Consider the following 24,813-nt stretch of genomic DNA (forward strand, 5'->3'; position numbering starts at 1 on the left):
CTGTTTAAAATCTTGGAAGGTGATGCTGTCAAGGTGATGCATGCCATAGGCCAGCAAATATGGAAAACACAAGATTGGCCATCGGATTGGAAAAAATCCATTTATATCCCCATACCCAAAAAGGGAAATGCTAAAGAATGCTCAAACTTCTGTACAGTGGCCCTTATTTCCCATGCCAGGAAGGTAATGCTCAAGATCCTGCAAGGCAGAATCCAGCAATACGTGGAGCGAGAGTTGCCAGAGGTCCAAGCTGGGTTCAGAAAAGGCAGAGGAGCCAGAGACCAAATTGCCAATATCCGCTGGATAATGGAGGAAGCCAGGGAGTTCCAGAAAAATATCTACTTTTGCTTTATTGACTATTCTAAAGCCTTCGACTGTGTGGATCATAATAAACTGTGGCATGTTCTTGGTCTTCCCTCTGGGGAGACCAAGTCACCTTGTCTGTCTCCTGAGAAATCTGTATAAAGACCAAGTAGCCACAGTCAGAACAGACCACGGAACAACAGACTGGTTCCAGATTGGGAAAGGAGTGTGGACATCAGGGCTGCATACTGTCACCCTCCCTATTCAACCTGTACGCAGAACACATCATGCGACGTGCGGCGCTTGAGGAATCCAAGGCCAGAGTTAAAATTTCTGGAAGAAACAGGAACAACCTTAGGTATGCAAATGATACCACTCTGATGGCCGAAAGCGAGGAGGAGCTGAGGAGCCTTATCACCAAGGGGAAGGAAAGACGAAAGGGAAAAAGCTGGGCTGCAGTTCAACATCAAGAAAACCAAGATCATGGCAACTACACTTATTGATAACTGGCAAATAGAGGGAGAAAACGTGGAGGCAATGACAGACTTCATATTTCTAGGCACAAAGATCACTGCAGATACAGACTGCAGCCAGGAAATCAGAAGACGTCTACTTTTTGGGAGGAGAGCAAGGACTAATCTCAATGATAAAATAGTGAAGAGCAGAGACATCACACTGGCAACGAAGATCTGCATAGTCAAAGCAATAGTATTCTCCATAGTAATCTATGGATGCGAGAGCTGGACCATAAGTAAGGCTGAGCGAAGGAAGAGAGACACTTTTGAACTCTGGTTCTTGGACTCCAAGAAGATCCAACCAGTCCATCCTCCAGGAAATAATGCCCAATGGCTGCTCACTGGAGGGAAGGATATTAGAGGCAAAGCTGAAGTATTTTGGCCACATCATGAGGAGACAGGAAAGCTTGGAGAAGATCATGATGCTGGAGTAAAAGGAAGGAAAAAGGAAGAGAGGCCGACCAAGGGCGAGATGGATGGACGGTATCCTTGAAGTGACTGAGTTGACCTTGAAGAAACTGGGGGCGGTGACGGCCAACAGGGAGCTCTGGCCTGGACTGGTCAATGAGGTCATGAAGAGTCGGATACAACTGAGTAAATAAAGAAGACGCCCCGCCACTTAAGTGAAATTCATGCCCATTGAGGAAGCCCCGCCCCTTAAGAGGAAGCCCCGCCCCATGTGGCACCTGGCTTCCGAATACAAGAGATAGGGAAGGAGGCCCAGTGACACAAGGAAGGGCCTTTGTTGTCAGCAGAAGACATGGCTGGAAGGAAAGGACCGGTTTCTGTGGTGGAAGGAGGTGGCACCCGCTCCCCAGTGTGGCCTCACAGTCTCCTTCATCCCATGAGATAAAGGAGAAGGGATACAACACCAGGATTGAAAACAATCCCTGGGAAAGGGATCTCGGACTCTCAGTGCACCACAAGCTGAAGGTGAGACCACAGTGTGATGTGGCAGCGGAAAAGACCAATGTGATTCTAGGCTGCCTTAATGGGAGAGAGTGTCCAGATCGACGGAAACCTTGGGCTGTCAGCATCTAACTCTCTCTGGAGACAAGGGGATTGGGCTTTTGCCATTTTATTTTATTATCAGAATATACAAGTAACAATTTTTCCAAAAATGCAAAAATACAGAACCCATGTCTGTATCGGGAAAGTACAAGGTATTTTTTTTTTAAAAAAAGAAGCACAAACATATTTTTGAGATCCTAGTACAGCTTATGCATACCATTGTTAAGCATGTTAGCATTTCGCATACTCTAATCTAAAATAACAGGGAATATAACAATATTCTGCTATCCATCTAGTTTTCAACTTTTCCCTCTTGAAACGTATCATCATCATCATCATCTAATTACTCATTAATCGCCCTCCATCCAAGATGCTCTAGGCGATTTACAAGATAAAATTGTAAAGGATAAAAATACATACATACAAATATTGATAAAATTAACATAGATTAAAAGCTCTAATAAAGAGCCAGGTCTTGAGTGCGAGGGTAAAAGGCCCTAACTCACGCATGGCTCTCATCTAGGGCGGCAAGGCATTCCATAAGGCAGGGGCAGAAATAGAAAAAGATCTGCGTCTGGTCCATATTATGCGTATACTTCTACAATGAAAGCCGCTGTGGAGCAATGGGTTAAACCCTTGTGCCAGCTGAACTGCTGACGTGAAGGTTGGCGGTTCAAATCCATGAGACGGGGTGAGCTTTTTGTCTGTCAGCCCTAGCTTCCCATGTGGGAACATGATATAAGCCTCCCAGCAGGATGGTAACACATCGGATGTCCCCTGGGCAATGCCTTGGTAGATCGCTGATTGTATTCTTATCCTTTTCTCACCCCAAGTTTTAATTAAGTGTCTCATGCGGCCCGCCCTTACAGTGTATATGATTATTTATTGTATTGTTTAATTGTATTGTGATATGTTGTTTTATATTTTGCTATATTGTACTGTTCTGGGCATGGCCCCATGTAAGCCGCCCCAAGTCCCCGTTGGGGAGATGGTGGCGGGGTATAAATAAAGTTTTATTATTATTATTATTATAGCCGATTCTCTCACACCAGAAGCAACTTGCAGTATGTTACTTCTGACATGAAAAAAATCCCCTGGGTGACATCTGGCTCGACAAGGGAAATGCACAGATACAGAATGGGTGATGCCTGGCTCACACTCCATGGAACAAGCTGAACATGAGCCAAGAGTGTGATGCAGCAGCTCAAAAAACCAATGGAATTTTGGAATGCATCCAAAGGAGGATAGTGTCATGGTGCCTTTCTCTTCTGTTTTGGTCAGAGACCTTCGCCTGGAATCACACTGCGTCCAGTTCTGGGCCCCACAGTTCAAAAGAGAGATTGGAATGTGTCCAGAGGAAGAGGGAGACTCAAAGGATCAAAGGCTTGGAGACCATGAATCTCTATGAGGAGGAGCGACTGCAAATGTTTAGCCTGCAGAAGAGACATTTGAGAGGAGACATGATAGCCTTGTATAAATATGTGAAAGGGTGTCCTAAGAAGGAGGGGGCAGACTTGTTTTCTTCTACCCTGGAAACTAGGCTTCAGTGGAGCCATGAGTTCAAATGACAGCGGAGATTCCATTGAACATGAGAAAAAAACTTCCTGACTGCAAGAAGAGCTGTTCAGCAGTGGAACTCTCTGCCTCAGAGTCTAGTGGAGGCTCCTTCCTTGGAAGCTTTTAAACAGAAGCTGGATGGCCATCTGTCAGGAGGGCTTGGGTGATGTCTTCCTGCTCTCCCATCCTCCTTCCTGGGTGGTTTGCAGAAACTTCTTTCCTCTTGTGTGATCTGTAGTTTGATCTTCAAATGGGATCAGTCTATCAAAATTTTATTACAGTCCAAAGACCCAGGTGCAAAACTGCAAACAGTTTTAAAAACTTGATAAAACTATAATAACTTTATTTTTGTATCCCGCCTCCATCTCCCCGAAGGGACTCAGGGCGGCTCACATGGGGACAAGCTCAACCAACACAGTTAAAATAAAGCATAAAATTCATAAAACAACATCATAATAAAAGCTAGACAACACACGATTAACATAATAAAAACATAATTGAGCCAATACTGATGTGGATAATACAGTTCTAAGAGGCATTAGCAGGACTAGTGCAATTCAGTGTCGAGGATAGTGCTAATAGATAAAGTGCAAGAGCCATATGAGGAAACTTGGGGTGAGGGGCAATGTGGGAAAGAGCCCTATGTCTCTATCAAGGGGCAAGGGCTAGACTTAGGGCTTGAACAGGCCAGGCTTGACTGGGGAACTGCTAATCAAAAGCAGTGGAACATCCAGGTTTTTAGATTTTTCCGAAAGATAGACAAGGTGGGCGCTAGTCTAATCTCCCTGGGAAGAGAGTTCCAGAGACGGGAGGCCACCACCGAGAAGGCCCTCTCCCTCGTCCCCACCAACCGTGCCTGAGACGGAGGTGGGAGCAAGAGGAGGGCATCCCCAGCTGATCTTAAAGATTGCGTTGGTTCATAGGGGAAGATGCAGTCACAAAGATAGGCAGGTCCTGAACCGTTTAGGGCTTTATAGGTGATCACCAGTAATTAAATGCAGGATGGCGTGCACTGCAGGATGCATATGAATACAAAGATACTTCAAGTAGATACAGGAAGTTGTCTTATCCTGTAGATCGGGCATGGGCCAACTTTGGCCCTCCAGGTGTTTTGGACTCCAACTCTCACAATTCATAACAGTTAGGAATTGTGGGAGTTGGAATCCAAAACACCTGGAGGGAGGACCAAGGTTGACCCATGTCTGCTGAAGATCAAAGAGAAGGAAAGAAGGGTTACTGGAGTCAGTTGCTTGACACCCTATCCCCAAGCCTTCTGTTGGCCTCCTCGGACCAGGGAGAAAACCCGGCCTCATCCATCTCAGGGGCCCTGGTTGCCAGACACCAACGTGTGGTTGCTGCTTTCGATGATCTCTTGGCATTCGGGGCATTGGCTGCTCTGACTGGTGCCCCCGCACCCGCCGATCATGTAGACATGGCCGTTGCGGCACTTGAACCAATGGCCACGTGTCGTTCCACTAATGGTAGCCACGATCTGCCGCTTCTCCACCTCAGAGATGCCCAGCACGGACTCCTGGAGGAGGGTCTTCAGGGCCTCCATCTTTTCCTTGACCAGTTGCTCGGCCTCCGGGGTGAACCTCTCGGGCCGCTCCAGGAGCTGCCGGAGGGTGCTGACTATCTCCTCCGTGGAGTCATCCATCTTGCCCTGGGCGGCCTGGCACCTGCCCAGCAGCTCCACCAGGAAGGCCAGCCGCTGGAATTCGCGCTGCAGATCGGACAGCTCCTGGCCGGTGAAACTGAGTCGGGGCCGTTCCAGCCAACTGGCTGCCTCTGCCATCCGCTTCTTCATTCCCTCCCACTCGCCGGACCGGCCCTTCCTCACCGCCTCGGTCAGTTCTGCCAGCCGGACATAGAAGTTCATGAGATTCTCCACAAAGATCAGGCCCTGGACGGAGGCAAACAATGGCTTCTCCAACTTCTTCTGCAGCTGTGTGTATTCCGCCGGCATGTTGACCCGCAGAGTGATTTTCTCCTTTAACACTGCCTTCAGTCTCTGGGCACCGGAGGCTATTTCCTCAGGGGAGCCCTGGATCTTGCGCTTCACCAGCTCCACCTCCGCCAGGCTCCTCTTCACCAGCGCCCCGTAGCGCAGATTTTTTCGGATGGGCGTCCGGCAGGAAGGGCACACCTTGAGCTTCACGGCTGCTGTGCTCTGGTCCCCCTCTTCCTCCGCCTTCTCGTCCATGTAGACGTCCAGGCCTTGAGACTCAAAGACGTCGTCGCAGTCCTCCAGCTGCACGAAGCGGGCCCCGGGCTCATCCTCGAAACCGAAGAAGATCTGGGTCAGCTCCTCATGGTCGCAGACTAGGCACTCTGTCGGGCAGGGCTCCCCACAGAGGCCGGCACAAGAGTGGCCACAGCGGAGCACCTGGGGGCAGGCCACATTGCAACGGGGACGGTCGCAGGGCTCTGAGCACAGCTGGCTGCACTGCTGGTGCTCGCAGCGCCACTCACAGGGCTCCATGCAAGGAGGGCAGGGCTCGCCGCAGGTCTTCTGGCAGCTGCGGTGGACGCAGCGGATCTGGCAGGGCCACCGGCAGGGTAGGCAATCCCTGGTGCAGGGCTGGAGGCACTCATGGCCACAAACCAGGAGCTGCCTGCAGGCGCTGGCACATGCCGTGTGGAATCGACCGCCGAAGCAAGAGTGGCAGGAGCCGGGGCATGGGTGGCCACATTCCAGGAGAGTAGGGCACTTGGCCTGACAGGGCACAGGCCTCCCATCCCTCACCTCCTCTGCGATGGAGCAGGAGAGCTCTTGGCTGTGCCCGCACTTCAGGGTGATCTGGAACTTCTCTGGGCAGCGCTGGCTGCACACCTGGCCGCAGGTCATCCGACACTTGTGCCCACACCTCGGGTCCCGTGGGCAGGGCTCCTGGCAGCAGAACTTCTCTGCAGGGGTGGCACAGGGCACCTGCTGCAGGTGACCGCAGCGGGGCAGTGTCTTCGGCACCTTCACCTGGCACTCCCCGCAGGGCTCGGAGCATACTTTGGGGCAGCGATGCCCATCTGTGCACCATGTCTTCTGGCAGGGCTTCATGCACTTGAACTCCCGGTGCAAGGGGTCATAGGGATGGCAGGCCAGTGGGCAGACATGGCCACAGCCCAGCCGGGCCTCGCAGGGGCGGCTGCAGCCCCCCTCAGGGACACTGGCAAAGTCCTCGGCCTTGGCCACCTCCGTGTGGGTCTCGGGGTGGTTCTGGCAAGAGAGCACCATGGCGCGGCCCACCTGGCCCTTCTCACGCAGCGTTTGGGCAATCTTGCTCCAGAGCGGGACCTGGCTCAGCATGCCCAGGTTGCCGATGCAGAAGAGGCCCTTCTTGGCCCGGGAGAGGGCCACGCAGACACGGTTGGCGGCCTGCAGGAAGCCCACCCGGCCCTCGAGGTTGCTGCGCACCAGGGACAGCAGCACAATGTCATTCTCCTCACCCTGGTACTTGTCCACCACATGGACCTTCACTCCCTGGAAGGTCTTGGCCGGGAGCAGATTGTGCAGGCAGAAGAGCTGCCCCGTGTAGGTGGTAAGGATGGTGATCTGTGAGGGCTGGTAGCCCTGGCACAGCAAGTACTGGCACAGCCGCACCAGGAACTGGGCCTCGTGCTGGTTCTGGTGGCTCTTCCCTTCCTGCAGTGACTGCTCCGGGACGTTGTGCTCCACGAAGAAGAGGTTGGAGGAGACTCCCTGGGAAGGAAGGAGGGCAGTGGCAATGAGGGGATCAGCCTCCAGACCACAACAGGTGCCATCCGCTCAAAGGTGGGAGAACACCCCAGGTGAGGGGAACACAGGACTCACCTTGATGCTTTCATATTCGAGGACAGATGGGTCCAGCTCTCTCCAGCTCTGCATAGATGTGGGGTGTGAGCAGACGGGCGATCTCTGGCCTCATGCGATGCTGCAAAGCCAGACCCAATTACAAAATTGGATGGGGGAAATTGGCAGAGGAAACCCTCAAACCCAGGTTGCCTTCATTGCTGCCAACGTCCAGATGGTCATAAACAGGCATGGCATCCCATTGGTTCATCGAAGGTGCCCCTAAAACGAACAACCTCACCCCCTCCCTTCAGTGGCCCCATTGCTCCTCACCTGGTAGTTGAGGCGGATGAAAGGGAGTCCAGCCGTGACCAGCCGCTCAAAAAGGGAGACCTCCAGGTGGAAGTTCTTGGCCAGATCGTAGACATTGGCGCTGGGGCGAAGCTGCAATAATAACTTTATAATAACTTTACTTTTATGCCCCGCCTCCATCTCCCAAGGGGACCCGGGGCGGCTTTCATCGGGCTAAGCCCAGATATAATTACACTCAACAGAAAAATAAAAACACATCACATAAATTACAATTATACACATTAAACATTAAAAATACCGTAATCAACTAAACATAATCTAAAAACCTGAGTAGAAATTATAAAAATGGACTGGCCAAAGTGCGTGGGGTGAATGATGTAAACTAGGGAATAGAGTAGGAAGCCAAGGTGCTACGATTGATAGACTTGGAATGAGGTAGACCTAGGATTGTTTCTAACTGTGGGTATAAAATAAAGTGCATCAAAAATGGTAATGGTCACTGGAACAAGAACCTGACATGGATCAGTATTCACTCTCCAAAAGTTTGCTGGAAAAGCCAGGTTGTATGGCTTTTCCTGAAGACTAAGAGGGTAGATGCTTGCATAATCTCCCTGGGGAGCGAGTTCCAGATCCGGGAAAGCCACACGAGAGCCTCCCCCGAAGACTGAAAAGTTTGCACAGGTTCATGGGAGAAATACGGTCACAAATGTAGGCGGGTCCCAAACTGTTTAAGGCTTTGTAGGTAATAACCTGCACCTTGAATTGGGCCCGGAAGAAAAACGGCAGCCAATGGAGCTCCTTGAACAGGGAGTTGACCGCTCCCTGTAGTTTGCTCCAGTTAGTAGCCTGGTTGCTGAGCGTTGGACCAATTGAAGTTTCCGGGCCGTCTTCAAAGGCAGCCCCACGTAGAGCACATTGCAATAGTCCAATCTAGAGGTAACCAAGGCATGGACCACCATGGCCAGATCAGACTTCCCAAGGTACGGTTTTAATTGTTTTAATTGTGCAAAATCCTCCCCCCCAGCCACCCCCGACACCTGAGCATCAAGTGTCGCCGCTGAGTCCAGGAGGACCCCTAAGCTGCGGACCTGCACCTTCAGGGGGAGTGCGACTCCGTCAAGCACAGGTTGCTCCCCTATACCCCGGTCAGACCTTCAACTGACCTGGAAGACCTCTGTCTTGTCAGGATTTAGCTTCAGCTTGTTCACTCTCATCCAGCCCATCACAGAGGCAAGGCACTGGTCCAGAATCCGAGGGGCTTCTTTGGATTTCGGTGGGAAAGTGGTAGAGTTGGGTGTCATCTGCGTAGAGATGACACCGAACTCCAAAACTCCGGATGACCTTTCCCAGCGGTTTCATGTAGATATTAAAAAGCATGGGGGACAAAATGGAATCTTGCGGGACCCCACAGGTCAATGGCCAGGGGTCCGAGCAGGTGTCCCCCGGCTTCACCAACTGAGACCGGCCCTCCAGAAAGGACTGGAGCCACAACAAAGCCGTGCCACCAAGGCCCATCCCAGAGATCTGTCCCAGAAGGATACCATGGCCAATGGTATTGAAAGCCGCTGAGATGTCCAAGAGAACCAGTAGGGTCACACTCCCCCGGTCTAGTTCCCTGTGGAGGTCATCCACCAAGGTGACCAAAGCCATCTCGGTACTGTGCCCAGGCCTGAAACCAGACTACGACTGGTCTAGGAAGTTGGTGTCATCTAGGAATCCCTGGAGCTGAGAAGCAACCACCTGCTTCAGCACCTTGCCCAAAAAAGGGAGGTTAGAGATCGGTTTGTAATTGCTTAAGACAGTAGAGTCCAGGGATGTTTTTTTCAATATGGGTCTTACAATCGCCTGTTTAAGGTATGATGGAAATTTCCCTTGGACCAACGAGGTGTTTATAATAGTCACTAACCGATCTACTAACCCTCCACTGGCCAGTTTGACTAGTCAGGAAGGGCAAGAGTCCAGAGCACAAGTGGTCGCTCCCACAGCTCCAAGGATCCTGTCCACATCGTCAGATTGAAGAAGCCAAAACGAATCCCACAAAATCGGACAGACAGAAGCCTGTTACCTCATCTGGCATTGCAGCAAGACCAGTGTCCAACTCGAAGCATATCTGAGCGACTTTGTCTGCAAAATGGTGCGCGAACTCGCTGCACTGAGTTGCTGAGTCCTCAGGTGGCCCCTCCACCTCAGGAGGGTGGAGGAGCTCCCCGACAACCCGGAACAGCTCCGAAGTTCTTTAGTTGCAGACGCTATGTGGGCAGTCGAGAAAGCCTTCAGACTGCCCACGAAGCCGTGGAGTAGGCTCTAGCCTGTGCTCGGTCGGAGATGCCACAAGTTTTCCACCAGTAGCACTCTAGTTTCCTTCTTGAGCATTTCATCACTACCAACTCCTCTGAAAACCAAGGGGCTGGAGTGACTCTGTGCATCGAGAGGAGACGTTCAGAGGCAATCGTGTGTATTGCCCTAGACATCTTGCCATTATAACAATCAACCAAGGCATCGACAGGATCGTCAGCCTCCATGACAGAAACATCCCCAAGAGACCTCAGGAATCCATCTGGATCCATAAGTCTCCTGGGGCGGACCATCTTAATGGGTCCACCACCCCTGCAGAGGTTCGAGATCACAGTGAGTCTTAAGCTGATCAGGTAGTGGTCAGACCATGACAATGGAAGAATATTTTGCTCTTCCACTCCGACCTCACCATCATTCGCAACAAAAACTAGATCGAGTGTATGTCCGACTTGAGGAGTAGGCCCCGATATCACTTGGGACAGCCCCATGGTCATCATGGCGACTATGAAGTCTTGAGCTGCACCAGTTAAAGTGGCCTCTGTGTGAATGTTAAAGTCTCCCAGCACTCCCAGTCAATGGGAGGCCAACACCACGCCAGAGACCACCTCTGCTAGCTTGGACAGGGAGACTGCTGTATCGCGGGGTGGACGGTACACTAGCAAAATCCCCAAGCTGTCCCTTGAGGTGGACACACTCAAAACTAGAAAATTGCGGGATGGCGCATCTGACCAGGGAGATGGACTGCCCAAAGACCACTGCAACCTTCCCTCCCCTAGTTGTAATGAAGACAATCTCTGCAGTTTGTTAAATGTACTAAGAATATCAGTACTCAATTCTGCAGCATTGCCCTGTTATGTTTAAAGGCTAGAACATTATCCAACAGATGCCTGAGAGTGGGGTGAAGGTGGGGCCGGCCCTCCTCCAGGTGCTCCTATGGCACCCCCCCCCCCTTACCTGCTGGTGGTCCCCGATGAGGATGAGGTGCTGGCAGCCTCTGCTGAGGGTGGTGATGATGTGGGCCTCCAGGATTTCGGCCGCCTCTTCCACAACCACCACGCTAGGGGACAGATCCTGAAGGACCTGCCGGTACCTGGCCGCACCTGGAAGGGAGAAGGGGGCAGAGGCCTTAGAACAGCGTTTCACATTTGAAAGGTTCATTGATGTTGGGGAAAACATGCAAATGGGAATATTTGGTTTGGTTATAGTTAATAACTCATGAAAATGGAAGGGGAAATGTGATACAGTTGTGATGGTAAATGTGACATTTTGGATATCTTAACTTGGGTTTAGATACATAGATTTATAAAGGAAATAAAACAATAAAGTATCTGGGTTACAAAAGTGGGAAGTAAAAGGTGATGTTATATATTTTTAGAAAACTTGGTGATGAAAAATATAGTTAAATAAAGTTTTGTGATGGAAATGTAATGAAGATGAACAAATAAGGAAACACTTGGGAACAAGATGGTTTTAGATCATATGCATAAAAAAGGTTATTTTATTAATGATAAAATGTTTTGACATGAAATTATTCATTCAATTGTAATAATGATGATGATTTGGTTATTTGCAATTGTAATTGTGAAAATGTATTTCTGGTTAAGAAATTGAGATTTGGCACACCTGAAATTTAGAAGTTGCTTTACTATATGTTGCATATAGATTTATAAATGAAATCAATATGCAAGAGGGGGAATATGTGACCAAAATATGCATATATGACATGTGGTATGAATGGAAGAATGAGTGAGTTAGGAAATTTGAAGACACCAGTCTGTAAAGTCTGCAAACCATTAACTACCTGCTCAGGAATTGTAATTAAAACCTGCTAATGAGACCTGAAATAGTTGACCTGCCCAGCAAACTGTGATAAGAACTGTGACTGATAAGAGAAATGTTTACATCTGTTAACATCTGTCAACATTTGCTAACTTGATGAACTTTTGGGGCAGAGTTGCTAACACCAATCAAGAGGAATCAACATCTGGTCCAGGAAACTGAGGATATTCCAGGATGGAAGACGTCTATCACTCATTTACAACTTTGGGACAACATCATCAGCAAAATATTGCTATAAAAGTGACCTTATGACAGTCCAGAAGGTGTGACAGACAGTGACGCTGTTCACCCGCCATGCTCAGTGGAGATGGTGTCCTTGGGAGTGGCAGATCTGCTCTGGGAAAGCAGGATCCTGTTCACTCTTTGGGGCCTGTTTTTCTCACGGGAAGATAAAAGAGTGCGTTTTGAAATCATGGTCTTTTTGAAGTTTTGGCGTTTTGGAACTTTGTCTTGGCAGGCAGCAGTGGAAGCTGGGTCTGGCCTAAGCAGGTGCTTCTCCAAGGAGGGAGAAAGAATATGGTAATATTTGTGTGCATGAAGGTGGATGCATGTTGTGTGTGAATGATGAATGAAAATGTAACCCCCCCCCTTGTTTGTTTCTTAGCCAATGTAACTGTAGGTTGTTTGTGAATCCAATGTAGTTGCATAGAATCTGTATGTTTGTATGTCTAAGTGTTGTTCTTTGTTGTTCTGTAAAAGTTCTGCTATACCGCTCAGACTGAAATTGCAATAAAAAGAACCTATGCTTTAAAGTTATTGAAAAGTTATTCATAACATTTTTGGTGTCAGAAGTGGGATATTCTGTTCAGTCTGAGCAGGATGTTTTAACATTTGTTGTAAAAGTCTTCATGACACTCCCACTCCTCTTCCCCTTTTCTCTTGCTCTTCCCCTTCCTCTTCCTCTCCCCCTCCCCTTCTCTTCCTCTTCCCCTCACTTCTTCCTTTTACTTTTCCCTTTCCCCTCACCTGTGGTGGTCATCCCCACAACTTTTGCCTTCTTCAGGATCCAGAGATCGTCCTGGAGACGCAGCTCGGCCAGGCGATCAGCCGCTTCCTGGTACTTTTCCTCGTGCCTCAGGATTGTGCGCCGGATCTCTGCCTGGTACTTCTGTACCCAATGCCTGTTGCAGGGGAAGCAGGTGTGAATACCGGTCCCGGGGCTGGAGTCCCTGACCTCCCAGGTGTCTTGGGAGCAAGGTTACCTGTAGAGGTCAAGGGCAGGCGCCAGACGTCCCGAACGGCCTCCGCCTCCTCTGCGCTCATCCCCTCCGGCTTCTCCAGCTCCTTCTTCACCCGCTGCTTCAGCTTCTTTTTCTGGCCGGGCTGCATCTGGAGCAAGAAGGGCCCGCAAGCGGATGAGCGTCAAGGCAGAAAGCAAGAGCGAAGGCTCGCCTCATAGAATCATAGCATTGGAGGAGACCCCAGGGGCCATCCTGTCCAACCCCCTTCTGCCCTGCAGGAAAAGCAAAACCTCCCTCCCGTCTTGGAAGCCAAGAAGCATCAACTTGTATATATGGATTGCAATTAGGGACAGTGATGAGAGGCCCAACGTGCCTCCCCTGCCCTACCTCCCAGCGGCCCTCCTTGTTCTTCCCCTCCTTCTCCTTGTCCTCCAGCTGCAGGGCCAGGAAGTGGTCGTCTAGCTGAGCTGCATCCCTTTGGTGCCGGCGCCTGCGGGACCAGGGCCGGTCTGCGTCATCGCTGTCCAGCAGGCGGTCAGCCTGAAGCAGGGCCGCCTCCTCCGCAATGGCCAGTGAGTCCTCCTCGGGGTCTTTCTCCTTCTCTTCCCCTTCCTTCTCTGGAGCTTCTGTGAGGTCCGGGAAGGCTGTGGTGAGCACTACAGCTGATGGGAGGAGACCCTCCTCTATTCCCTCCCTCCACACGTCACATGTAATGGGATGGGATTCCGGGGGGGGGGGGGGGCATTGTCCTACCTGCAGGGTTGGCTCCATCATTGGGCGCGCTGCAGGCAAAGGGCATGGCACCGAGGCCCAGCCACTCCAGGATGAGGGAGTCCTTGGGGTTAATCCTTTCTCCGTGCTGAAGCAAGAGGGGAGCTCAGTCCAAGTTGAAGAGTGGGGTGCCCCAGACCAAGCGCCATCACTCCCCATGGAGCTCCAGTCCCCTTCCTTTTGGAGCACTAAGTACCCCACAATCCCCTCCTTACCCAGCCCCGATTCAGGCTGTCCCAGTGGCAGATGGCTATGTGGCTCCGTAGGTGCCTCTCGTGCAGGACTCCACGCAGGCTGCACTCCAGGATGTCTGCCTTACGGACCACTTCAGTCTGGGCTTCCTGCATCTCACTGGACATCTGTGCCAAGGAAAGAGAGGTCAGCAGTGCAGGTTCATATAGGGCTCCCTTTGAGCCTTAGACGCTGTGCCTCCACCCACCCTCCCTCCTTCCTTCCTTCTTCCCAGCAAGAGACCCCATCCCCATGAAGCCCCCCCCCCCCAAAGTACACTGAAGTGAGCCATGTCCAGATTGAGCAGGTCCACCTGAAATCCGCCTCTGCTACGGAGCTCCCGCAGTGTGAACTTCTTCAGGGTCTCGCTGCTGCTCCTCCCTCCAACGCGCACGATCCCTTGCTTCTGGAATGTATGGATCCCTGAGAGGAGGAAAGATTGGGGCTGAATGCGGGAACCCTTCCCCAATAATGGATGTGAGGGAGGGGCACCCAATCCATAGCTGTGGATGCAGAGATGGGCATTTGGAGGGTCCCACCTTCCAGGAACTGGTCCAGAGCGTGGTTGGTGTAGCAGACGACCAGCATGGGTGACAAATTGGCCCGGCCATTGGCCAGCAAGGCACGCACGATCTTCAGTCCCACGTAGGTCTTCCCTGAAGAGGGGGAGAGAAGGTCCGTCACTCCCACTGGACACAGAGGCTGCTGCGGGGGTGAAGGGCATTATTATGGGGAGGAAAGAAATGGGAGCATGCAGACGTCACTTCTCCCTGCTTCCCAAATATCTTGAGTGTGCTTTGCTACCCTTCTTTGGAGTAGGGAGCATCATGAGGCCCCCCTCTCCCTCAAGAGGCCTGACACAGGCCTCTTGAGGTTTAGTCCATCCTGAATGCAGAAGGATCAGGAACCCCTTCTTCAGAAGAGCTTCTGCTCCGTCCATCAGGGTCAACTATGCAAGTTGCGGGGAGGGGGGGCTGCTGGAATTGAAGAAGCACCAACCCTTGCATCTAGGGAGCAATCTGGAACAAGGGGAACCCATTGGACCATGGCTTGCTACCTTGTGTTTTCTCCTCTGTTTATTAGATCTATATAGCTCAGTGTGTGTTTACTTGCTGCCTGCATGCAACGGTCATCTCCCCTTCTTCTGAACCAAAGTCTTGAGTGTGCTTTGTTACCCTTCTTTGGAGAAGGGAGCATCATGAGGACTCTCTCTGCCTCAAGAAGCCTAACACAGAGACATAAGGGTCAGCATTAGGGACCCTTGTATCACAGTTGGGCAACATCTCCTCCTGGGTAAGCCCCATGCAAGGTGCTGAAGAACCAGGACCCCCTCCCCAGAAGAGCCTCTGCTCCACCCATGAGGCCCCACTCACCGGTCCCCGGGGGCCCCTGAATGATGGCCAGCTCCTTGGTGAGCGCCAAGCTCAGGGCCTGCAGTTGGGTCTCGTCCAGTCCCAGAGCCTCCTTGCTGGGCCACTGCTGTGGGTCCAGGATGTTGACAGAGGAACCTTCCTCTCTGGGAGGCACACCAGAAAGCCGAAGAACAGCTGCTTGGATTTCTCTCTCCATTCGGAGTGCAGCGGCCCGGTCTTGAACTGCACCTAGTCGTGGATGCTGGAGTCTGAACAGAGCGGGGACATTTAGATGGTTGTGCTCTTCCTCGTCCGACAGTTCCTCATCCGACTCTTCCTTGGGCAGCTCCTCTGCGGGTGGCTTCTGCACCAGGCAGGCAAAGTCATAGAGGCGCCTGGGGCCCTCCAGGTAGGCAGGGGCGCTGACATCGGCCTCGCACCGGACCAGGTACCTCTGGAAAGGGAGCTCCTCCGGCCGGGCCTCCTGCAGCCCTTGAAGGACATGGCGGTAGGCCTCGAAGTAGGCCGCGGTCTCCACCATGAGGAAGGAGTCCAAGGGCTGTACCCGGGCCAGGAGGGGCCGGCTGTGCTCACAGAACGACAGCCACACCAAGCCCTCCTTGAGCTCCTTGGGGTCCCGCTGGGCCACCGTGGCAAAGAGGAAGCTCTCGAAGCCGTCCTTGGAGAGGCAGACCAGGGAGCCGAAGATCAGCCGCTTGGAGTTCTCCCACCGGACGAAGCGCAGTGGCCGGGTGTCGAACTGCACTCGGTACTCGATGCCGGAAGCTGTGCAGTGCGGGGCAACAATCCGGGCATTGAAGTAGACTCGGATGTCTTCGAACCTCTTCTTCCTCAGGCCGCTCTCCTCAGTGTCACTGAAGATCTGGGCGATGCCTTCCCTCATGGGCCGGATGAAGTCCTCCCGCAGAAGCTGGAAGTGGGTCTCCAGGTAGAGGGTGGGCCCCTCGTAGGGCTGGCGGAGGGTGTTGGGCCGCAGGAAGGGCCTTTCCTCATTGTGCAGCTCTGCGTAGGTGGGGAAGATGGCCATTTCCCGGTAATCCCCTGCCTCTGCCTCGCCCTCCGCCTCCCCCGGGGTCCCCATCCGCACGGGGCTGTCCACCTTCAGAGTGCCCTCCCGACACCGCTCCTGCAGGTGCTGGACATAGGCCTGGACCTGCTCCATCTGCTTCTCCGTCTCCTCTGTGAAGTCCACCTCGGAGGCCCGGAGGGCATTGACGGAAGCCTGCAGGAGGGACATCAGCATGGCTACCGACTGGATGGTGCTAGCCGGGAAGACGCTGACTAGCTCCTGCACCAGGGCCAAGATGTCGCCCACGTGCTGTGGGTACCGGTGACGCGTAGCTGGGACAGCCTCGGTCAGCATCCCTGCCACGTACTGCGGGAGGCCCTGGCCCAGGAAGGCCGACTCCTTGACCAGGCCCAGTAGCCACTGGATGCTCTGCCGGTTGGTGCGTGAAGTGCAGGCCTTGCGAAGAGCCCGCAGGAGCAGCTCCAGAAAGTACGGCCGTAGCGCGGCCTGGGAAAGAGCCTCCTCCAGGCCCGGGCTGGAGGCCAGCGTGATGGCCACCTCCGATGGTTCCTTCTCCAGCAGCTCCTCCAAGAAGGAGACCCCGATCTGCTGCGAGTGGCGCTGGGGGCTGTCCCCATCCGAGTCAGCACCTGTCCTTTCCCCCCTTGGTGCACGGAGCGGGGGGTGCTCCCTTTGGGCCCATCTTGGCTGGTGGGCCCTTCTCCACTGTCCCTCGGGGCCGCCTGCTGTAAAAACAGGAAGAGCAGAATTAGGCCCTGACACAGCAGCAGAAAGGGAACCATCCCTAAAGCCTGTCCTCGGCTTGAGATGGCATAAAATCATAGAATCAGAAGGAGACCCCGAAGACCATCCCTCTTGCCTGGAAAGAAGGCACAACCTAAGCCCTCCTGACCAGTGGCCATCCCACCTCTGCTTAAAATCCTTCAGAGAAGGAAACTGTTAGAGATGTCATCCTGCATTGCTCAAGTCTCTATTATTAGATAGCAAGCGTAGAATAGACTGAGGGAAACCTCTCTATAGTCCCATGCATGCCAGATAGGCTTTACTGTTTATTTCCTTCTTCCTGTTCTGTTTAGATCCACCCATTCACTTGTTGATTTAGCAATGTGAGCTCTCCTAGGGATTTGAGGTAACTTCCTCAATTTAGATTGGATTTTTGATGGCCCTAGAGCAAAAGGCACAGACCATACAGTTTGATTGCCATTCTGATCCTGATTTTCCTTCTGATCCCTTTGTTTCATCAAAAGGGATGCATTTTGCCTCTCTCGTAGGCAAAATGTAGCTATCTAGATTTCTTTATTATTTTCACCAGCCTACCTATCTTAGACCTAGCTTAGATAAGCTAGTTAGCTCCAAACTCTTTTCCTATCTACAATGGATTTCTTTTTATCTCAATAAATGCTTTTTAAACTTGTAAGCTGACTTTGCCATCCTTTGCCATCCTGAAGGACAAAGGCTTTCCTGAAAGGGTTGTTGTATGTCTTTCGGGCTGTGTGGTCATGTTACAAAAGTATTTTCTCCTGACGTTTCGCCCGCATATATGGCAGGCATGCTCAGAGATTGTGAGGCATGGATAAACTAGGCAAGGAAAGGAAACCCTGAAACTCACTTCACGTAAGTTTCCTGCTGTTTTGGAAGGGATAGTTCCACATACTCTGCTATTTTCCTGGGAATTTACCTCACAAAAGAGGTTCATTTGAGCTTAACCGCACGCAGACTCCCAGGCAGCATGTTCTAGACGGGATCTCTTTCCTGCCCTCCCCACTGCCTCAACGTTGGGATCAGGGATAGAGGGACATCTCTCGCTGCCCTCAAGACCAGAGGAGGATGCAGACGGGGCTGAGCCATACTTACCACAGGTCTACATAGTGGCTCTGGAGAGAACTGGCACTTACTGGCACAACCAGAGGCTGAGGGGGAGTTGAGTTGTGTGTTCCTGGCTGGCAGACGGGTTGGAGTGGATGACCCTTCTAACTAGGATGCTGACCTTGTCCCCTCTGAGTGTATATATACCTGTGGAATGTCCAAAGAACACTTGTCTGTTTAAAGAAAGTGTGAATGTTGCAATGAGTAAGCTTGAATAGCATTGAGTAGCCATGAACCTGTAAAGTCAATCGGTGAGGGTATCTGCATTCAGGTTGCCTGGGCTTTGTTGCCTGGAGGCGTCCTCTGTGTGGGAGGTGTTAACTGGCCCTTGATGGTTAGCTGTCTGGAATTCCCCTTTACTGGCTTGATTCTGGTGTTTTATAATAATAGTAACCAGATTCTGTTCATTTTCATGGTTTCCTCCTTTTTGTCGACATTGTCCACTTGCTTCTTGTGGATTTCAATGGCCAGCATCTCTGTGTTCTCAAATAATATGCCATTTATCCATATTACTGGTTTATCCAGTTAACACCTCCCAGACAGAAGATGCCTCCAAGCAACAACAATCAGGCTACCTCTATGCTGAGACCCTCACTGATTGACTTTGCAGCTGCAAGGCTACTCAATGCTATTCAAGCTTGCTCATTGCAACATCCACACTTGCTTCAAAAAGGCAAGGGTTCTTTCTCCCACCCTGGACATTATTCCACAGGTATATACACACTCCATTGGCCTCATTGCCAACAGACCTCTGAAGGTGCCATTACCACAGATACAGGCGAAACTTCAAGAGAAAATGCTTCTGGAACATGGCCATACAGCCCGGAAAACACACAGCAACCCTGTGATCCCTGCCATGAAAGCCTTCGACAACACATTCCACAACTTGGTCTCCACCACCATCTGCTGGCCCAGGCTGTCAGTGTCGGGGAGAGAATTTATGAGGTCATCTGGACACCAAAATTTCGAACACTGACACAAACCTCTTGCTGGATGTGGAGCCCTGGTCTCAGAAAGTAGAAATACCTCCCAGGCAATGGAGGTCATGATGCTTCTTGCGGTTTTGTTAGGGTGTGGGACTTATAGGATAGACAGGGCAGTGGCAGCAGATATCCCTCCGCCCTGTGACCCTGCCCTTTCGAAATCACTCTCCAAGTCACTAAAATCATTCTGCTCCCGCTGGTTGTGGCAACATCTACACTGGGGAATGGACTACACTGAGTCCCTTTGGGAAGATTGAGGCGAGTTGTAAGAAATAAATTATTATTATTATTAATAAAATAAAATGCTATAAAATATAAAATGCTAGTCCTGACTTTTAAAACTCTTTACGGCCAGGGCCCATCGTCCCTTAGGGACCGTCTCTCCTTCTCCCATCATCGAAGGTCACAACGACCATCCCAACGAGACTTACTCTATGTACCGGGTCCTAGAGAAGTGCACTTGGAGAGGACCAGGCGCAGAGCTTTTTCTCTTTCTGCCTCTGCCTTATGGAATGCCTTGCCACCCTATATGAGAGCCATGCGTGAGTTGGGGCCTTTTAACCTAGCACTCAAGACCTGGCTCTTTACTAGAGCTTTTAATCTATTTTAATTTTTTAATCAATATTTGTATGTATGTATTTTTATCCTTTACAATTTTATCTTGTAAATCGCCTAGAGCATCGTGGATGGAGGGCGATTAATAAGTAATTAAATGATGATGATGATGATGATGATGAATAATAATAATAATAATAATAATAATAATAATAATAATAATAATAATAATAATCAGCTGATGACCCAAAATGCAGACTGTGCAAGGAAACCGATGAAACCATGGATCATATCCTCAGCTGCTGTAAGAAAATCGCACAGACAGACTACAAACAGAGGCACAACTATGTGGCCCAAATGATTCATTGGAACTTATGCCTCAAGTACCACCTCCCAGCAGCAAAGAACTGGTGGGATCACAAACCTGCAAAAGTATTGGAAAATGAGCACGCAAAGATACTGTGGGACTTCCGAATCCAGACTGACAAAGTTCTGGAACACAACACACCAGACATCACAGTTGTGGAAAAGAAAAACGTTTGGATCATTGATGTCGCCATCCCAGGTGACAGTCGCATTGACGAAAAACAACAGGAAAAACTCAGCCACTATCAGAATCATAGAATCATAGCTTAGCCAATTACAGATCCATTTTGTCTGTGATGTGGCACCAGGAGTTATGTGCCAGACTTTTGTTGTCAGGGCAAGTCTCCCTAGGCCAGTAAAGCCAATCCAAAGCAGAACTGGGCCCGAACTGGCCTTTCTGGGCGATTTATTTATTATTTATTCGGTTTATTTATTTATATCCCGCCCTTCTCACCCCGAAGGGGACTCTGGGGGCTCAATTCAATGCCCTGAACACATATCAACAGAAGCAGCATAGACTTTAAAACCACATCGTCGAAACACATCCATTACCGGCTGTTAGGAATGATGGGAGTTGTAGTCCAAAACACCTGGAGGGAGGGCCCAAGTTGGCCCATGCCTGGTCTAGATGATATACATACATACATACAAGTCGCATTTCATTATCAATACTGATTCATTCTTCCAAGTTTCAGCCTGTGTGTGGTTCAAGGTTGGCTGCTTTGGAGGCGCGGGCTCCCTGGAAGCCATCCATGTTAATGTGGGATTTGTGTATTGATAGTGTAGTGTTTAAATGCAATTTGTGCCATTCTTGTATTGCAGCTGATTGCATCATCCAGAATGTACCATAATGTGGAAAGAGTTAATTGCCAAGAAGCTATGATGACCTTGATGTGTGGCCGGAACTAGGGAGTATCCAGACACAAGTGTTTGTGCATAACGATGGCCTCAGTTCAGTTGAGTTTTGTCTGCCTAGAGTTCGAGTCAAGTTCTGTTGGGAGAACAGAACAGTCCTGTGTTCATGAAAGGCACTGCAGACTAATTCAACCAGAGAAATCAGCCAAAGCAGAGCACTTGATGAACCAGCCTGGACACAGGATATTATTTGAGAACACAAAAATGCTGGACCACTCCAATAACTATGTCAGACTACACAGAAAAGCCATTGAAATCCACAAGCATGTGGACAACTTCAACAGAAAGGAGGAAACCATGAAAATGAACAAAATCTGGCTACCAGTATTACAAAACTCAAATATCAGAACAGTAGATGGGAACCAACACTCTGAGGGCAGAGGACAGCTAATGACTGAACAAAGGATGCCCCCAGGCAAGAGACAAAAACCTTTCCAATGCTAATTAGGGTGATTAACTGAAACATTAATGCTGGCTTCCCAGTGACAAAGGACTCTTGCCACACCCTGGACTCTACACATATATATAATCTTTCCTTTCCTTACTTAGTTTATCCATGCCTCACAACTTCTGAGGATGCCTGCCATAGAGGTGGGCGAAACGTCAGGAGAGAATACTTCTGGAACATGGCCACACAGCCCGAAAGACATGCAACAACCCAGTCCTGTGTTCGTCTGTCATCTGCAAGTCTGTTTGTGTTGATTATTGCTGCATACAGTAAAACTGTAAATAGTTTTACCAAGGTCTCCGAGTGTCTCTTCGTTCTGCCCTCCACTGCTTTCATCCAACTACAGTAGAGTCTCACTTATCCAACATTCTGGATTATCCAACGCATTTTGTAGTCAATGTTTTCAATACATCGTGATATTTTGGTGCTAAATTTGTAAATACAGTAATTACAGCATAACATTACTGCGCATTGAACTGCTTTTTCTGTCAAATCTGTTGTCTAACATGATGTTTTGGTGCTTAATTTGTAAAATCATAACCTATTTTGATGTTTAATAGGCTTTTCCTTAATCTCTCTTTTATTATCCAACCTATTCGATTATCCAACATTCTGCCGGCCCGTTTATGTTGGATAAGTGCGACTCTACTGTACTTCTGCGCTGCAAATACAGTAGAGTCTCACTAATCCAAGCCTCGCTTATCCAAGCCTCTGGATAATCCAAGCCATTTTTGTAGTCAATGTTTTCAATATATCGTGATATTTTGGTGCTAAATTTGTAAATACAGTAATTACAGCATAACATTACTGCGTATTGAACTGCTTTTTCTGTCAAATTTGTTGTATAACATGATGTTTTGGTGCTTAATTTGTAAAATCATAACCTAATTTGATGTTTAATAGGCTTTTCTTTAATCTCTCTTTTATTATCCAAGTTTTTCGCTTATCCAAGCTTTTGCCGGCCCATTTATGTTGGATAAGTGCGACTCTACTGTACTTCTGTGCTGCAAATACAGTAGAGTCTCACTAATCCAAGCCTCGCTTATCCAACGTTCTGGATAATCCAAGCCATTTTTGTAGTCAATGTTTTCAATACATCGTGATATTTTGGTGCTAAATTTGTAAATACAGTAATTACAGCATAACATTACTGCGTATTGAACTGCTTTTTCTGTCAAATTTGTTGTATAACATGATGTTTTGGTGCTTAATTTGTAAAATCATAACCTAATTTGATGTTTAATAGGCTTTTCTTTAATCTCTCTTTTATTATCCAAGTTTTTCGCTTATCCAAGCTTTTGCCGGCCCATTTATGTTGGATAAGTGCGACTCTACTGTACTTCTGTGCTGCAAATACAGTAGAGTCTCACTAATCCAAGCCTCGCTTATCCAACGTTCTGGATAATCCAAGCCATTTTTGTAGTCAATGTTTTCAATACATCGTGATATTTTGGTGCTAAATTTGTAAATACAGTAATTACAGCATAACATTACTGCGTATTGAACTGCTTTTTCTGTCAAATTTGTTGTATAACATGATGTTTTGGTGCTCAATTTGTAAAATCATAACCTAATTTGATGTTTAATAGGCTTTTCCTTAATCTCTCATTATCCAACATATTCGCCTATCCAACGTTCTGCCGGCCCGTTTATGTTGGATAAGTGAGACTCTACTGTAGTAATTACTACGTAGCATTACTGCACATTGAACTACTTTTTCTGTCAAATTTGTTGTATAACATGATGTTTTGGTGCTCAATTTGTAAAATCATAACCTAATTTGATGTTTAATAGGCTTTTCCTTAATCTCTCATTATCCAACATATTCGCCTATCCAACGTTCTGCCGGCCCGTTTATGTTGGATAAGTGAGACTCTACTGTAGTAATTACTACGTAGCATTACTGCATATTGAACTACTTTTTCTGTCAAATTTGTTGTATAACATGAAGTTTTGGTGCTCAATTTGTAAAATCATAACCTAATTTGATGTTTAATAGGCTTTTCCTTAATCCCTCCTTATTATCCAAGTTTTTCGCTTATCCAAGCTTTTGCCGGCCCGTTTATGTTGGATAAGTGAGACTCTACTGTACTTCTGCGCTGCAAATACTCTGACAATCCAGCCCACTCGGGAGTCATGCTTGAGTGGGAAGATTCTGAAGGCAACCCCATGCTGTCCTATAGGGCGGCCCCATCAAAGCCCTCCCGGCAGATGCCCGCCCCGTCCTTTCTCAGCTCTTATCCCATAAAAGTTCTCACCTCCGCCTCGGTTGCGGTCCCACCGGCCTCCCTGCCTTCCTCTCTCGCGGGGCTCCATGGAGACTGAGCTTGCGCTCCTTCCTTCCTCCGGAGAAGCGGATAACCGAGGCCAAGCCAAGAGAGAGGCCCAGGCGGACTCTGCTGTTGCTTCTCCACCAAAGAGGAAAAGTTCGGTTTCCATTTCCCCGCAGCCTCCGCCCCAGACTTGGCCCAAGGGAGGACAAGGAGAAGAAGGAGGAGGATTTTAGCTATAAAAAGATATTCCCATATTCCACTAGGTCAGGGGTCCCCAAACTTTTGAAGCAGAGAGCCGGTCCACAATCCTTAAGGCTGTTGAGGGGCCGAATTATCATTTGGAAAAAAAATACAAATTCCTATGCATACTGCACACATGTCTTATTTGTAGTGCAACAACAACAACAACGAAAGAACAATACCGTGTTTCCCCGAAAATAAAACAGTGTCTTATATTATTTTTTACTCCCAAAGATGCACTAGGTCTTGTTTTCAGGGGATGTCTTATTTTTCCATGAAGAAGAATTCACATTTATTGTTGAACAAAAAATGAACATTTATTCTATACTGTACAGTAGTTGTCATCACAAACCAACATAACCAGCCAAACTGTGAATCCTAACAAGAATTTCTTGTTACTACAATTATTTCCATATACAACTGATATGTACATTTACCAATCCTGCATGCTATGGTGTTTTGTTTGGTGGGTGCCGGGCATGTTTCCAAACAAAAGCTTTGCTAGGTCTTACTTTCAGGGGAGACCTTATATTTAGCAATTCAGCAAAACCTCTACTAGGTCTTATTTTCTGGGGATGTCTTATTTTAGGGGAAACAGGGTACAATATTTAAAAATGAAAACAATTTTAACCAACATAAACCTATTAGGATTTCAATGGAAAGTGTGGGCCTGCTACTGGCCAATGAGATAGTCAAGTTAATTAGGATTGTTGTTGTTGTTGTTGTTGTGTGCCTTCAAGTCATGTCAGATTTTGGCTAAGCCTAAGTCTAAAATTAATTATTTATTTACTGCATTGATTTACTACATTTATATCCCACCCTTCTCACCCCGAAGGGGACTCAGAGCAGCTGTATGTACATACAATATATGATATTATTAGCATAATACAATATTAGCATTATATATTACTATATTGAACTATACCACTATACTATTATATAATCTATCTATATATATAAAAGAGTGATGGCATCACGGCAAT

The 24,813-nt window shown here is 49.0% G+C and overlaps 1 protein-coding gene across 1 annotated transcript; it reads right to left on the bottom strand.

Annotated features, from left to right (window-relative positions):
* Positions 1-1,880: 1,880 nt before the first annotated feature.
* On the bottom strand, positions 1,881-23,756 carry LOC100565209 (NFX1-type zinc finger-containing protein 1). The gene is given in 15 exon segments (XM_008123092.3): positions 1,881-4,713; positions 4,715-7,083; positions 7,195-7,227; positions 7,229-7,294; positions 7,486-7,596; positions 10,714-10,859; positions 12,565-12,719; positions 12,773-12,927; positions 13,167-13,396; positions 13,533-13,631; positions 13,747-13,909; positions 14,059-14,204; positions 14,321-14,437; positions 15,155-16,909; positions 23,576-23,756. Coding segments are annotated over 15 exon segments (5,811 nt in total). The 3' UTR covers positions 1,881-4,628.
* Between the last annotated feature and the right edge of the window lie 1,057 nt (positions 23,757-24,813).

This window comes from Anolis carolinensis, unplaced genomic scaffold (genome assembly GCF_035594765.1).
Source record: "Anolis carolinensis isolate JA03-04 unplaced genomic scaffold, rAnoCar3.1.pri scaffold_30, whole genome shotgun sequence".
In the NCBI taxonomy this organism is placed as follows: Eukaryota; Metazoa; Chordata; class Lepidosauria; order Squamata; family Dactyloidae; genus Anolis; species Anolis carolinensis.